At 46.7% G+C, this 13,658-nt stretch overlaps 1 protein-coding gene across 7 annotated transcripts in view; it reads right to left on the bottom strand.

Annotated features, from left to right (window-relative positions):
- The window catches only part of LOC310836913 (H(+)/Cl(-) exchange transporter 5-like), a 33,538-nt gene extending 20,554 nt beyond the window's left edge, over nt 1–12,984 (bottom strand). For 3 of the 7 annotated variants that reach the window (XM_083722837.1, XM_083722836.1, XM_083722840.1), the window contains exons 1-5: nt 12,845–12,940; nt 7,786–7,942; nt 7,121–7,275; nt 5,833–5,932; nt 2,206–2,396 (exon numbers count right to left, since the gene is read on the bottom strand). In XM_083722837.1, the coding sequence (XP_083578963.1) occupies nt 2,206–2,396; nt 5,833–5,932; nt 7,121–7,275; nt 7,786–7,924 (585 nt within the window). In that variant the 5' untranslated portion in view covers nt 7,925–7,942; nt 12,845–12,940. Of the gene's footprint in view, nt 1–2,205; nt 2,397–5,832; nt 5,933–7,120; nt 7,276–7,785; nt 7,943–12,844 lie in introns of all 7 variants that reach the window. The other 4 variants (XM_083722838.1, XM_083722839.1, XM_083722841.1 and 1 more) reach the window with 4 other exon arrangements.
- Between the last annotated feature and the right edge of the window lie 674 nt (nt 12,985–13,658).

Genomic DNA, 13,658 nt, shown 5'->3' with positions numbered 1-13,658 from the left:
AGTTACTGCAAGCCGAGGGGTTTTTTGAATGCTGGACGCCATTTTGTTGCACATGCTGCTGCAAACTTTGCAGTACAAAGCCAGGCTGGGGAGCCATCTTAAGTTGAGGCTGCATAGGCCTTGTGCATGTGATTCAGATTCTATTCAGCTGAACCTCTGGTTACAAAGTTGGCTGGACAGTGTTCTTGAAGCTACCAGCCTGAGTTTGACCAGACTGCAGGAGGAAAGGAAGACTGGAGTGCCGGGAACAGGTGAGGCTGCAGGTCCCTTATTTTGGCTGCTGGTCCCTTATTTCAAGGCTGCTGGTCCCTTATTTTCAAATCTGTAAGTCGACAGCGATGTTCCTTGGGTGCCAGCAACGGTAGTGGGATTCACGAGGCCCCGTTCGTACCAGGTGGTACTCGAGAACGGATGCTTGTGGCACTGGCACATAGACCAGTTAAGGCGCAGGGTTGGGGATTTGGACACTACCGCTGTGCCCCCGCTACGGAGCGGATGCTAATGGAAGGCGAGGCTCCACCTACATCTTCCTTACAAACTGAGGGCGTAGAGCCGAACCAAGCAGTTTCAGTGGGTCTGCCTGGCTCCCCAGGGACTCAGCCTCTGACCGTCCACCAAGTCCGCTCACGGCGGTTCCTTTGACAGCAGCAGAGCCATGGAACTTGGGGAACATTTGGTCGCACCACAATCGCAGCCAGAATCGGGTGGCCACCCGGACTCTGGTACTGGCCCTCGGTGGTCCGGCAGGGTTTCCAAGCGACCAGTTTACTTAAAAGACTGTGTTCACTGGACAAACTGCACATGTAAAGCTGTATGGTGAATGGGTTCAATTAATATGTGACGGTGAGTCTTACGGACAATATAGTTGATAGTGAAACAGTTATGCCTGTGAATTCGTAAAACTGGAATCGATATCCTTATGTGCCTTATTGAAACCAATAAGGGTACTGCTGTATGTAATGGAACCACTATGATTGTAACGAATGCCTTATCTCAGTGGGGAGGGGTGTTATGTATTGAAGTTCTCACCCTGGCCACCAGGGGGTATTGTGTACAGTCATATCACGGGATAGATACACTTCAGGATAAGTATTTTCGGGTTGCGCTCCGTGGTGACCCGGAAGTAATGGAGTGCGTTACATCCGGGGTCACCGCTCGCACATGCGCAGATGCCCAAAATGACGTCACATGGATGCGTGAAAGCGGCAAAACGTGACACGCGCAGATGCCCTGTCTCATCTTACGTTCTATTCAGGATGTGAACGGGGCTCCGGAACAGATCCCGTTTGCATCCCAATGTACCACTGTATATAGTTTTCACTCTGGTCCACGTCAGTTAATTTAGGCGGGAAACCCTGGGCTGTTGTTGTTACAATGTTGACAGCCGGCTGCCTATAAAAGCAGGCCAGCTGAGCTGTTTGCTGTTCAGTTCAGTTCCAGCTTACTGGTACAAAGAACTACTTTGAGAAATCTGTCGTCTGCTATGTCCACCCACTATTTAATAAATTAAATTGTGAATTAAATCATGACTGAAATTGTGAGTGAAAACGCGATTGGAATGTCTCAAATAAACCATGAATTAAATTGTGATTTAAACCCTTAAACTGCGAATTACCGTATTTTTTTGCTCTATAGGACGCACCTTGTTTTAGAGGGGGAGAACAAGAAAAGAAAAAAATCTCCCCCTCTCTGCTCAGCGCACCTTCACTAAAGCGGCAGGAGAAACGGAGCCCCTTCCATTTCTCCTTCTGCTTCGCTAAAGGGGCGCTGCGCAGCTCTCCCTCTCTGCTGAAGCCGGGAGAGTTTTGCTCTCCCAGCTTCAGCAAAAGGAACCTGAAGCCTCTGGAGTGCAGGGGGAGCTGCTGCTGCGCTCCAGAGGCTTCAGGTGGCTATCCCTGACGCCTGGAAAATGAGAGGGGTCAGTGCGCACCAACCCTTTTTGCTCTCCAGGCTTCAGCGAAAGCAACGCAAAGCCTCCGGAGCGTGGAGGGAACGTTCCCTCTGCGCTTCGGAGGCTTCATGTTGCTGTTGCTGAAGCCAAGGAGCCTGCATTCACTCCATAAGACGCACACACATTTCCCCTCAATTTTTGGAGGAGAAAAAGTGTGTCCTATAAAGCGAAAAATGTGGTAAATTAAATGTGGTGAATTAAATCGTGATTTAATTTGCAATTATTTCTGGGGACGTTCAGGGGAAGCCACTCACCCCGTTCTTCCTTCTGGTCAGAAGTTCCGCCCACGTCTGCCACTCCGGACATTTGTCCCGGTCCTGGAAAGTGATATTTTGGGAATTCCAGCAGCAATGTTCATGGTTGTACCAAAACCCGTTGAGGCACACGCCTTCCTTCAGATCCGTCAGCCAATGGGTGGAGATGTCAATCAAGCCAGCCAAGGCCCCTGTGTATTTTGATTTTATTTTTATTTTTTTAAAAAACTACATATCTATCTATCTATCTATCTATCTATCTATCTATCTATCTATCTCACCCAATGGGCCGAAGGGCCAATTGAGCCAACCAAAGCCCCTGTGCATTTTAATTTTCAAAAAATCAAAATTCTCAGTTTTAAATTTTAAAATTTTAAATTTTAGAGTGTTTTAAATTTTAGAGTGTTTTTTTTTAAAAAAATCCTTTAAATTCCTTCAGGTTAATTTTCTTTTCTTTTTCTTTTTTTTTGAAAAAAAGCACCTTGACATCTCTCCATTATTATTTAATTTGGTATTGGAAGTCGTTGCAAGAACAATTAGGGAGGAGGAGAGAATAACAGGCACAATAGACATGGGAAGGCCTGGGGGGAAAACCTGAAAAAATGGAGGGAAACCAGGTTTTTTTTACCGGGAAAAAACAGTTTGATATAGCTTTAATATTACATGCACCCCCCCCCATTTTTCGGGGAAAAACCTGGTTTCCCCCCTAAGTTTTCCAGTCCCCCCCCCCCAGGCCTTCCCATATTAAGAGGATGCCAGCAAGGTTGAATCTTTCAGTAGAGAAAACCTAGATTCAGTAAACTCCAGTAAAGTAAATTCTGTAAATCCAGTCTGACGGATGAGGGATTTAAATGGTGATTTAAGTGCTGATTTAAATCGATTTGAATAGTGAAAGTCTGTCTAATGTTTGTGCCAATGCGTATTATTATTATTATTATTATTATTATTATTATTATTTTACCCAACCAATTTATCCCATATAAAACATCAAGAACATAGTGTTTTTATACGTATGGCAAGCCGCCTGGAGTTGCTGTAAAAAGATGATTATATCTAATAATAATAATTTACTATTTATACCCTGCCCATCTGGCTGGGCTACCCCAGCCACTCTGGGCGGCTTCCAATAAAATATTAAAATACAGTAATGCATCAAACATTGAAAGCTTCCCTAAACAGGACGGCCTTCAGATGTCTTCTAAAAGTCTAGTACAGTAGTACCTCGGGTTAAGTACTTAATTCATTCTGGAGGTCCGTTCTTAACCTGAAACTGTTCTTAACCTGAAGCACCACTTTAGCTAATGGGGCCTCCTGCTGCCGCCGTGTCACTGGAGCACGATTTCTGTTCTTATCCTGAAGCAAAGTTCTTAACCTGAAGCACTATTTCTGGGTTAGCGGAGTCTGTAAGCAGAATTAACTGTAACCTGAAGCGTATGTAACCTGAGGTACCACTGTAATTATTTTTCTCTTTGACATCTGCTGGGAGGGCGTTCCACAAGGCAGACGCCACCACCGAAAAGACCCTCTGCCTGCCTGGTTCCTTGTAACTTGGCTTGTTGCTGTGAGGGAACCGCCAGAAGGCCCTCGGCGCTGGACCTCAGTGTCCGGGGAGAATGGTAGGGATGGAGACGCTCCTTCAGGTCTACTGGACCGAGGCTGTTTAGGGCTTTAAAGGTCATCACCGACACTTTGAATTGTGCTCGGAAATGTACTGGGAGCCAATGTAGGTCTTTCAAGAATGCTGTTATGTGGTCTCGGTGGCCACTCCCGGTCAAGAGTCCAGCAGCCAAATTCTAGATTAGTTGTAGTTTCTGAGTCCCCTTCAAAGTTCTGCTGGATCTCTCCCAGTGGCTGCGTGTAGTTGTTTAAAAGCATGGGAGAGAGAACAGAACCCATAATGAGGCCAGAATCCTGACTGGAAGGGATCCAAATGGTCCGCATCATCCAGACGTGCTTGGAGTTGTTCAGCAACCATTTTCTCAATCACCTTGCCCAAGAATGGAAGATTTGAAAGTGGGAGATAGTTGGCCATATTGGCTGCATCTAAAGATGGTTTTTTAAGAAGCAGTTTGATAACCGCCCCTTTTAGCGGGTCTGGGAAGTCTCCCTCACAGAGAGAAGCATTCACCACCTCGTAAAACCCGTCTCCCAGCCCTTCCTGGCTAGCTTTTATCAGCCAGGATGGGCAAGGATCAAGAATACAGGTGGTTGGTTTCACTCATCCAAGCAGCCTGTCCACATCCTTGGAGGTAACAGATTGGAATTGATCCCACGCAACTTGACTAGACAGGACACTAGCACTCTCCCGCTCCGGCCGTGCTCCCACGGTGGAGTATACCTCTTCCTGAATCTGAGTGACTTTATCTGCAAAAAACTTTGCAAAATCGTGGCCTGTGGCCTGTACTGGGCCCTGATGGAGCAGGTGGTTCCGCTAAATTGCAGATAAAATTCACCCCATCAATTTATCCCATTTACCGCATTTTTCGCTCTATAACACGCACCTGACCATAACACGCACGTCGTTTTTAGAGGAGGAAAACAAGGAAAAAAACATTCTGAATGAAACCGTGGGTGTATCATTTTTGTGCTTCATGCTGTGGCCACAGACATGTGATCTGATGGTGAATTTGGGGTGACCCAATGCAAAAATCCTGAGAATCCCTGTGGATCCATGCTTTGTAACCACGTTTTTGCACCATTGCAGCCCCAGGCAACAGTGGGTGTGTGATTTTGGGGGGGCAGGCTGTAGCCATGGACATGCTATGTGCTCTGATGGTGAATTTGGGCTGACCCAATGCAAAGATCCTGAGGATCCCTGTGGATCCATGTTTTGTAACCACGTTTTTGCACCATTGCAGCCCCAGGCAACAGTGGGTGCGTGATTTTTGGGGGGCAGGCTGTAGCCATGGACATGCTATATGATCTGTTGGTGAATTTGGGGTGACCCAATGCAAAGATCCTGAGGATCCATGTGGATCCATGCTTTGTAACCACATTTTAAGTGGGGAGGGAAGGAAAAACACAGAACGGACAAGGAACACGAGAGGGGTGTGCAGAGAAGCAGCTGGCTAAGAATGCAGGAGAGGGGAATTACGGGAGGGAGGAAAGGAAGGCAAAAGTTTTCCCTCACCTACCCACCCAAGCCAGCCAGCCAGCTCTCTCTCTCTCTCTCTCTCTCTCTCTCTCTCTCTCTCCCTCCTGCATGTTTTCAGCAGCACTCTGCTTTCCCCTCTGCTTGCCTGGAGGGGAGGGGCTTTCCCTGCTCTTTGTTCCGTTTGAGCAAACACAGCAACGAAACAGAGGTGGGTGGGCAGTAAGACCCTGAGGCAGAATGCAGGAAAGCAGCCGCTTCCTCTTTTCTGGTTTCCCTTCTCTGTGAAGCGCGATTTGATTTTTGCCTGATTTTTCGGCTCCAGGGACCACACATTCGCTCTATAACACGCACAGACATTTCCCCTTCCTTTTTAGAAGAAAAAATCTGCGTGTTATAGAGGGGAAAATACGGTATAACATCTTTTTGTACTTATTGGGTACTTATTCTATCTAATAATATTATTATTAATAGTAATTTTAAATAATAATAATAATAATTTTATTATTCGTCTTTTAGGTTTGTTGTTTTCTCACCTGCCGAGAGTCCAATGAGGAGCATGAGCAGCCACCCTGAAAAGGCATCGCTGATGCTGTGGATGAGGGCAAAAGTTGACTCTTTGCTCCTGTTGGTAATCTGGGCAAGGAAAAAAAAATGGGATTAGATTGCCATAATTGGGAAAAATTGGGAAAATAAAGATAAAAATAACTGTCCCAAAAATGGGCTGTTTCTTCTCCTGATTTGAACCTGTTTCCCAAAGCCTCTGGGCTGATAACTGTCATGGAAGGGGATGCAAAGAATTTATTCCCAAAAGAAAACTGTCCTCCGATTGTCAATATTAAAAGGAGGCTAGCAAGGCTGAGCCTTCCTGTAAAAAAAGAAGTATTTAAATCAAGTCTGGCTGATTTAAATTGGGATTTGAACAGGGATTTAAGTAAAAATTCAATATGAAGAGGATGCCAGCTGGGTTGAATCTTTCTGTAAAAAAAGGATTTAAATCAAGTCTGCCTGATTTACCGACTTTTTCGCCCTATAGGACGCACTTTCTCCCCTCCAAAAATGAAGGTGAAATCTGTGTGCGTCCTATAGGGTGAATGCAGGCTTTCGCTGAAGCTTGGAGAGTGAGAGGGGTCGGTGCGCACCGACTCCTCTCGCTTTCTAGGCTTCAGGAAGCTGTCAGCAAGCCTGGGGAGCCCGCGGGAGTTCCCGCAGGGCTCCCTCGCAGCCTGCTGCCCACAGCGCGGGGCACGCTGAAGCAGTGCGTCCCGCGCTCCGGCAGATATCTGCAAGCTTGGGCAGCCCGCGAGAGTTCCCGCAGGCTCCCTAGGCTGCAGATAGCAGCCTGCTGCCCAGAGCGCGAGTCGCACTGAAGCCGCAGCTGGGGGGGGGGTAATTTTTGTTATTTATTCCCCCCCCCCAAAAAACTAAGTGCATCCTATGGGCCGGTGCGTCCTATAGGGCGAAAAATACAGTAAATCGGGATTCGAACCAGGATTTACATGGAACATCAATGCCAGCGATGTTGAACCTTTCCTTAAAAAAAAAAAAAAGGATTTAATCAAGTCTGCATGATTATGGAAAGATTCAACCTCCCAGGCACTGATCTTTAATTTAAATCCCGGTTTTGAATCCTGATTTAAATCAGCCAGATTGATTTAAATAGGGATTTAAATGGAACATCAATGCCAGCGAGGTTGAATCTCTTTGTAAAATAGGGAAAAGATTGGAACCGCAAGCCCGACGGGATTTGAATCTGGATCTCAGTTGATTAGAAGAGAGCCATATCCACTCGCGAAGACCTAGATTCAAACCTGGAACCCTCACCTCGCGGTGCCGGTCTCGATCTCGGGATTTTTCTCGCACCCAGTCAATAGTGTTGAAATCTTCGTAAGTCCCGACTCCAGGAAGCGGCTCTTCCAGGAAGTCACGCATCTGGCCGATTTCGTCAAACCCGTTGCCAGCATACGAGGGGAAACCTGCTGAAAGGATTTAAATTTTATTTTTTCAAAATATTGTCAATATTAAGAGGATGATTTTATTTTTTATTTTTTGTAAAGATTTTTCCTCCAAAAGCATTTCGTTTTAAATCTTCATTTTAAAGAGAAAAGAAATCCAATTTAAATTTGATTTTTTAAAAAAAAAATTAATCTATTAAGTTCCCTTTAAAAAAAAAAAGATTTCTATTAATTTTCACATATAATCACAATAAATTGCTTCGTGTCCTCTTATTAAATCTGTTGGCTCAACCCTTCTTCTAGGAGGCAACAGGCCTGGGTTTGAGATCCCACCAACGGCTCCCTTGCCAGTCATTGCATTACCTCAAGTGCGAATGGGGTTGAAGGGGCAAAGTCCCGGGAGAGCAAAGTCATTTCCCCAGAGAATGGGTTGATCTTTAAGCAGGTGAGGAAAATGCCAAAAATGTCTGAGGGAAATCAAATGTCAAATGTTGTGTGATATATATTGACACACACACACACACACACACACACCTGGCGCCATTTCTCGGTCCAGAGGGGGCACGTCGCCCGCCAGGGAGAAGTCGAGAGTCCCGCCATCGCCGACCTCCACCAGGTCCTCGTCGCTGGTGCTGCTCTGGAAGCTCCCGCACCGGAAATGGTGGCTCTCCATCGGCTGCCAGTCCAGGATCTGTGGCGAGAGAGAAGGAGAGGCAAGTCTTTCCTATAGGAAAGTTGGAAGGGACACCGGACAGTCATCCAGCCCAACCCATGGCCAGGAAGGAATCTGATTGGCGGAGCTGGTCATCTAGTTCCACCCCCCTGCTAGGATGATAGACAGGGAAGGTTCCAGGGTCATCAGCCCAACCTGCAGCTGGAAAGGTATCTGATTGGTTGAGCTGGCCATCTAGTCCAACCCCCTGCTAGAATGATAGACAGGGAAGAGTTCCAGGGTTATCTACCCCAACCCCGATCCAAATGTGAGTTGCCCAAGGGTGGACTAGATGCCTCTCGGCGTCCCTCCCAGCTCTCCCTTCCTTGGAGAGTATCTCAGCTGAGTTCGGAGGGCTCTCAGCCTCCGTGCAAGGAGCTCCTTGTGATGATTGTGCAAGGCATCACCCTTCCTTTCTGCAGAACTGTTTTTTCTTCCGCTGTGGCAGCTAAATTGCGCCGAAAAGCAGAAGTCGGGCTGAACATCCACTGTCAACGCCTGGCCAGAGGCATCTTGCCCCCACTGACCTAGCTGAATTGTTGTTGTTGAATTGTTGTTGTTGTTGTTATTAACAACAACAATAATAATATTTGAATGCTTGCACCAATAAGAATGTGCACGCATGAGTGCCAGAAACACAACTCATGCTCGCCCCTCCCAAAATGCACTAATCAATTGTGTGTTTGCAAGAACGGCCACAGAACCAGAAACGCAAGACAGCTGGCCAAGGCGGGGCAGGAAAAGCTTGCGCCACTTCACCGCCGACACAGCCTTTCCAATGAAAGCTGGCCCACGTTTTTCTTGCTTCTGAATTAAATTTAAATTGAATTGGACAAGACAGTCTCTCTCTTGTGAGCATCCAATGTATGGAAGCCCCCGGTAAGGCAGCAATCACGGCTCGTGATGTTAAATTCTCAAGAATAAAAAAGACTATGAAAATTCATTATTCCATAAATGAAACCTTCTTCCGATTGTCCATATTCAGAGGATGCCAGCAAGGTTGAACCTTTCCATAAAAAAGGATTGAAATCTAGTCTGGCAGAGGAGTGATTTCAATTGTGATTTCAATCTATTTGATTTCAGTCCACCCAGAGTGCAATCCACTGCAATACCCCACACACGTTTCTCACCCCATTGATTGTAACCCGCAGCATATTTTATAAACTTCTCTTCTCCCCTGGGGTAGCAGTGGGGGCCAAAGATGGGGAAGTGGAAATAGGAAACTGGGGTGTGTGTGTCTGGGGAGCAATAGGGAACTGGGGAGTCTGGGGGGTAGTGGGAGTCTGGGGGGGCAAGGAACCTGAGGGGTGTAAGAGGCAATAGGAAACTGGAGGCATGCGGGGCAAGAGAAAGCTGGGAGGGTGTGGGGGGCAATAAGGAATTGGGGGGGGTCTAGCGGGCCATAGGAAGCTGGGGGGTCTGGAGGGCATTAGGGAGCTGTGGGCAGTGGTGGTCTGTGGGGCAAGGAACCTGAGGGGTATACGAGGCAATAGGAAACTGGGGGGGTCTGGGGGGGCAAAAGGGATCTGGGGGCGTTCTGGGGAACAAGGAACCTGGGGAGTGTATGAGGCAATAGGGAACTGGGGGCATGTGGGGCAATAGGAAGCTGGGCGGGCTGGGGGCAGTGGTGGTCTGTGGGGAAAGGAAGCTTCAGGGCGTATGCGGCAATAGGAAACTGGTGGGGTCTGTGGGGCAATAGGGAACTTGGGGGGAATCTGTGGGGCAATAGGTAGCTGGAGGGACTGGAGGGCAAGGAACCTGAGGGGCATATGAGGAAATAGGAAACTGGGGACATGTGGGACAATAGGGAAATGGGGGTTCTGGGGACAGTGGGGGTCTCGAGGCCAAGAAACCTATGGAACCAAGGAACCAAGGGCGTATGAGGCAATGGGGAACTGGGGGCAATAAGAAACTGGTGGGGGGTCTGTAGGGCAATGGCAAACTGAGGGAAATGCTCACTGCTGCCTCATGGGACTGGGCATTTCTGTGGGGCAATAGGGAACTGGGGAGTAGTCTAGGGGGCAATATAAATTTAATAAATGATATTAATATTAATAATAATAATAGGATACTGGAGGGGGGCCTGGGGTGCAATATAACTTTAATAAATGATATTAATATTAGTGAAGGGGGTGGGGGCAATAGGGAACTGGGGGAGGAGGTTGGGGGCAATATAACTTTAATAGATTATATTTATATTAACAGTATATTAACAGCAAAAACAAGTATATTAACAAAAACAGTATATTAACAGCAAAAACATTATATTAACAGCAAAAAAAAAAAAAGACCTGGAGCTGAATGTGGCTCAGATCATCAGCTTCTTATAGCAAAATTCAAGCTTAAACTGAAGAAAGTAGGAAAAACCACTGGGCCGGTAAGATACAATCTGAATCAAATCCCTTATGAATACACAGTGGAAGTGAGGAACAGGTTTAAGGATTTAGATTTGGTGGACAGAATGCCTGAAGAACTATGGATGGAGGCTCGTAACATTATACAGGAGGCAGCAACGAAAACCATCCCAATGAAAAGGAAATGCAAGAAAGCAAAGTGGCTGTCCAATGAGGCCTTACAAATAGTGGGGGAGAGAAGGCAAGCAAAATGCGAGGGAGATGGTGAAAGATACAGGAAATTGAATGCAGATTTCCAAAGAATAGCAAGGAGAGACAAGAAGGCCTTCTTAAACAAGCAATGCAAAGAAATAGAGGAAAGCAATAGAATGGGAAGAACCAGAGATCTGTTCAAGAAAATTGGAGATATGAAAGGAACATTTCGTACAAAGATTTCCATAATAAAGGACAAAAGTGGAAAGGACCTAACAGAAGCAGAAGACATCAAGAAGAGGTGGCAAGAATACACAGAGGAATTATACCAGAAAGAAATGGATGTCTCGTATACCCCAGGTAGTGTGGTTGCTGACCTTGAGCCAGACATCCTGGAAAGTGAAGTCAAATGGGCCTTAGAAAGCACTGCAAATAACAAGGCCAGTGGAAGTGATAGTATTCCAGCTGAACTATTTAAAATTTTAAAAGATGATGCTGTTAAGGTGCTACACTCAATATGCCAGCAAGTTTGGAAAACTCAGCAGTGGCCAGAAGATTGGAGAAGATCAGTCTACATCCCAATCCCAAAGAAGGGCAGTGCCAAAGAATGCTCCAACTACCGCACAATTGCACTCATTTCACACGCTAGCAAGGTTATGCTTCAAATTCTACAAGGAAGGCTCAAGCAGTATGTGGACCGAGAACTCCCAGAAGTGCAAGCTGGATTTAGAAGAGGCAGAGGAACCAGAGACCAAATTGCAAACAAGCGCTGGATTATGGAGAAAGCTAGAGAGTTCCAGAAAGACATCTACTTCTGCTTCATTGACTATGCAAAAGCCTTTGACTGTGTCGACCACGGCAAACTATGGCAAGTTCTTAAAGAAATGGGAGTTCCAGATCACCTCATCTGTCTCCTGAGAAATCTCTATGTGGGACAAGAAGCTACCGTTAGAACTGGATATGGAACAACTGATTGGTTCAAAATTGGGAAAGGAGTACGGCAAGGCTGTATATTGTCTCCCTGCTTATTTAACTTATATGCAGAATTCATCATGCGAAAGGCTGGGCTGGATGAATCCCTAGCCGGAATTAAGATCGCTGGAAGAAATATCAACAACCTCAGATATGCAGATGACACAACCTTGATGGCAGAAAGTGAGGAGGAATTAAAGAACCTTTTCATGAGGGTGAAAGAGGAGAGCGCAAAATATGGTCTGAAGCTCAACATCAAAAAAACGAAGATCATGGCCACTGGTCCCATCACCTCCTGGCAAACAGAAGGGGAAGAAATGGAGGTAGTGAGAGATTTTACTTTCTTGGGCTCAATGATCACTGCAGATGATGACAGCAGCCACGAAATTAAGAGACGCCTGCTTCTTGGGAGAAGGGCAATGACAGGCCTAGACAGCATCTTGAGAAGTAGAGACATTACCTTGCCAACAAAGGTTCGTACAGTTAAAGCTATGGTTTTCCCAGTAGTGATGTATGGAAGTGAGAGCTGGACCATAAAGAAGGCTGATCGCCGAAGAATTGATGCTTTTGAATTATGGTGCTGGAGGAGACTCTTGAGAGTCCCATGGACTGCAAGAAGATCAAACCTCTCCATACTGAAGGAAATCAACCCTGAGTGCTCACTGGAAGGACAGATTGTGAAGCTGAGGCTCCAGTACTTTGGCCACCTCATGAGAAGAGAAGACTCCCTGGAGAAGACCCTGATGTTGGGAAAGATGGAGCACACAAGGAGAAGGGGACGGCAGAGGACGAGATGGTTGGATAGTGTTTTCGAGGTTACCAGCATGTGTTTGACCAAATTGCGGGAGGCAGTGGAGGACAGAGGTGCCTGGCGTTCTCTGGTCCATGGGGTCACGAAGAGTCGGACACGACTAAACGACTAAACAACAACAAAAAAATTTATATTAACGTTAATATAACTGGAGGGGGTTTGGAGGGCATTGGGGAACTGGCGGGGGGTCTGTGGGGCAAAATAAATTAAATAAATTATATTAATAGGAAACTAGAGGGGGTTTGGGGGGGGGAGAGAAGTGGAGGGGGTCTGGGGGAAACATTAATAAATATTATTAATATTAATAAAACGTAATAGGAAACTGAAGGCGCCTTTGGCTTTGGATAGTAATATATTAATATTAATATTAGTAGGAAACTGGAGGGGGTTTGGGCGGAAAAAGAGAAGTGGAGGGGGTCTGGGGGAACATAAATTAAATAAGTGATATTAATATTAATATTAGTAGGAAACTCGAGGGGTCAGGGGACAAAAAATCTAATAAATATTCTTAATATTAATAATAATAGGAAACTGAAGGCGCCTCTGGCTCACCTGCGAGAAATCCCGGCTCTCCTCAGCGAGCGGGCGCCGCCATCTTGAACTCTCACGTGACGCGGCGCATCACATGACGCGGAAAAAGAAAGGGAGGGCAGGGACAGGGCGGGGTTTGTCACAGGAGGAGAGAGGAGGAGAGGTGATTGGAGAGCGAGAGAGCGCTCTGCTGATGCTGGAGGCGGGAGGGGACAGAGAAAGGGCGGGGCTTACTTGCTGGGGGGCAGTGAAGAGGCGGGGCTTCCTTTCAGGAGGAGGAGCAACCGCTCAACAGATGCTGGTACTGGGAGCGCTAGAGAGGCGGAGCCAGAGAAGGGGCGGGCCTACTGTGCAGGAGGAGGAGGAGGAGGAGGTGAGGGGGGATGGCGGCTGTTGCTGGAGGGGCGTGATTGATGGATTGATCTTCCCCCTTTTCCTCTCAGGAGCTCCCGGTCCTTCCCTGCCTTGGAACCCTTTTCACAACAGCCCTGCTAGGTAGGCCGTTATAGGCCGAGGGAGTTCACACCACGTGACTGTGATCTGTGACCTGCGTTTATAGGCTCTGAAACGGGGTAGTCGAAACGTAGGAGCTCTCATTACTTGTTATTCATCTTCCATAGCTTTTAATTGATTTATTTCAGATAAGGAAAATAATAATAAAAAAAATTCTATTTCCCATACCGGGAGTCGAACCCGGGCCGCCTGGGTGAAAACCAGGAATCCTAACCGCTAGACCATATGGGAGACTATAGCAAGTGGCTTTTCTCTTACCATCTATGGTTGTGTTTTTTCCGGCGATTTCCTTCGCACATAACCCGGCGTTTCTCCCTGTCAA

The sequence above is a fragment of the Podarcis gaigeae genome, assembly GCF_964106915.1.
Source record: "Podarcis gaigeae genome assembly, chromosome: Z".
In the NCBI taxonomy this organism is placed as follows: domain Eukaryota; kingdom Metazoa; phylum Chordata; class Lepidosauria; order Squamata; family Lacertidae; genus Podarcis; species Podarcis gaigeae.
Note: the sequence above shows the minus strand (reverse complement) of the source record. Positions and strands in the feature narration are given on the sequence as shown.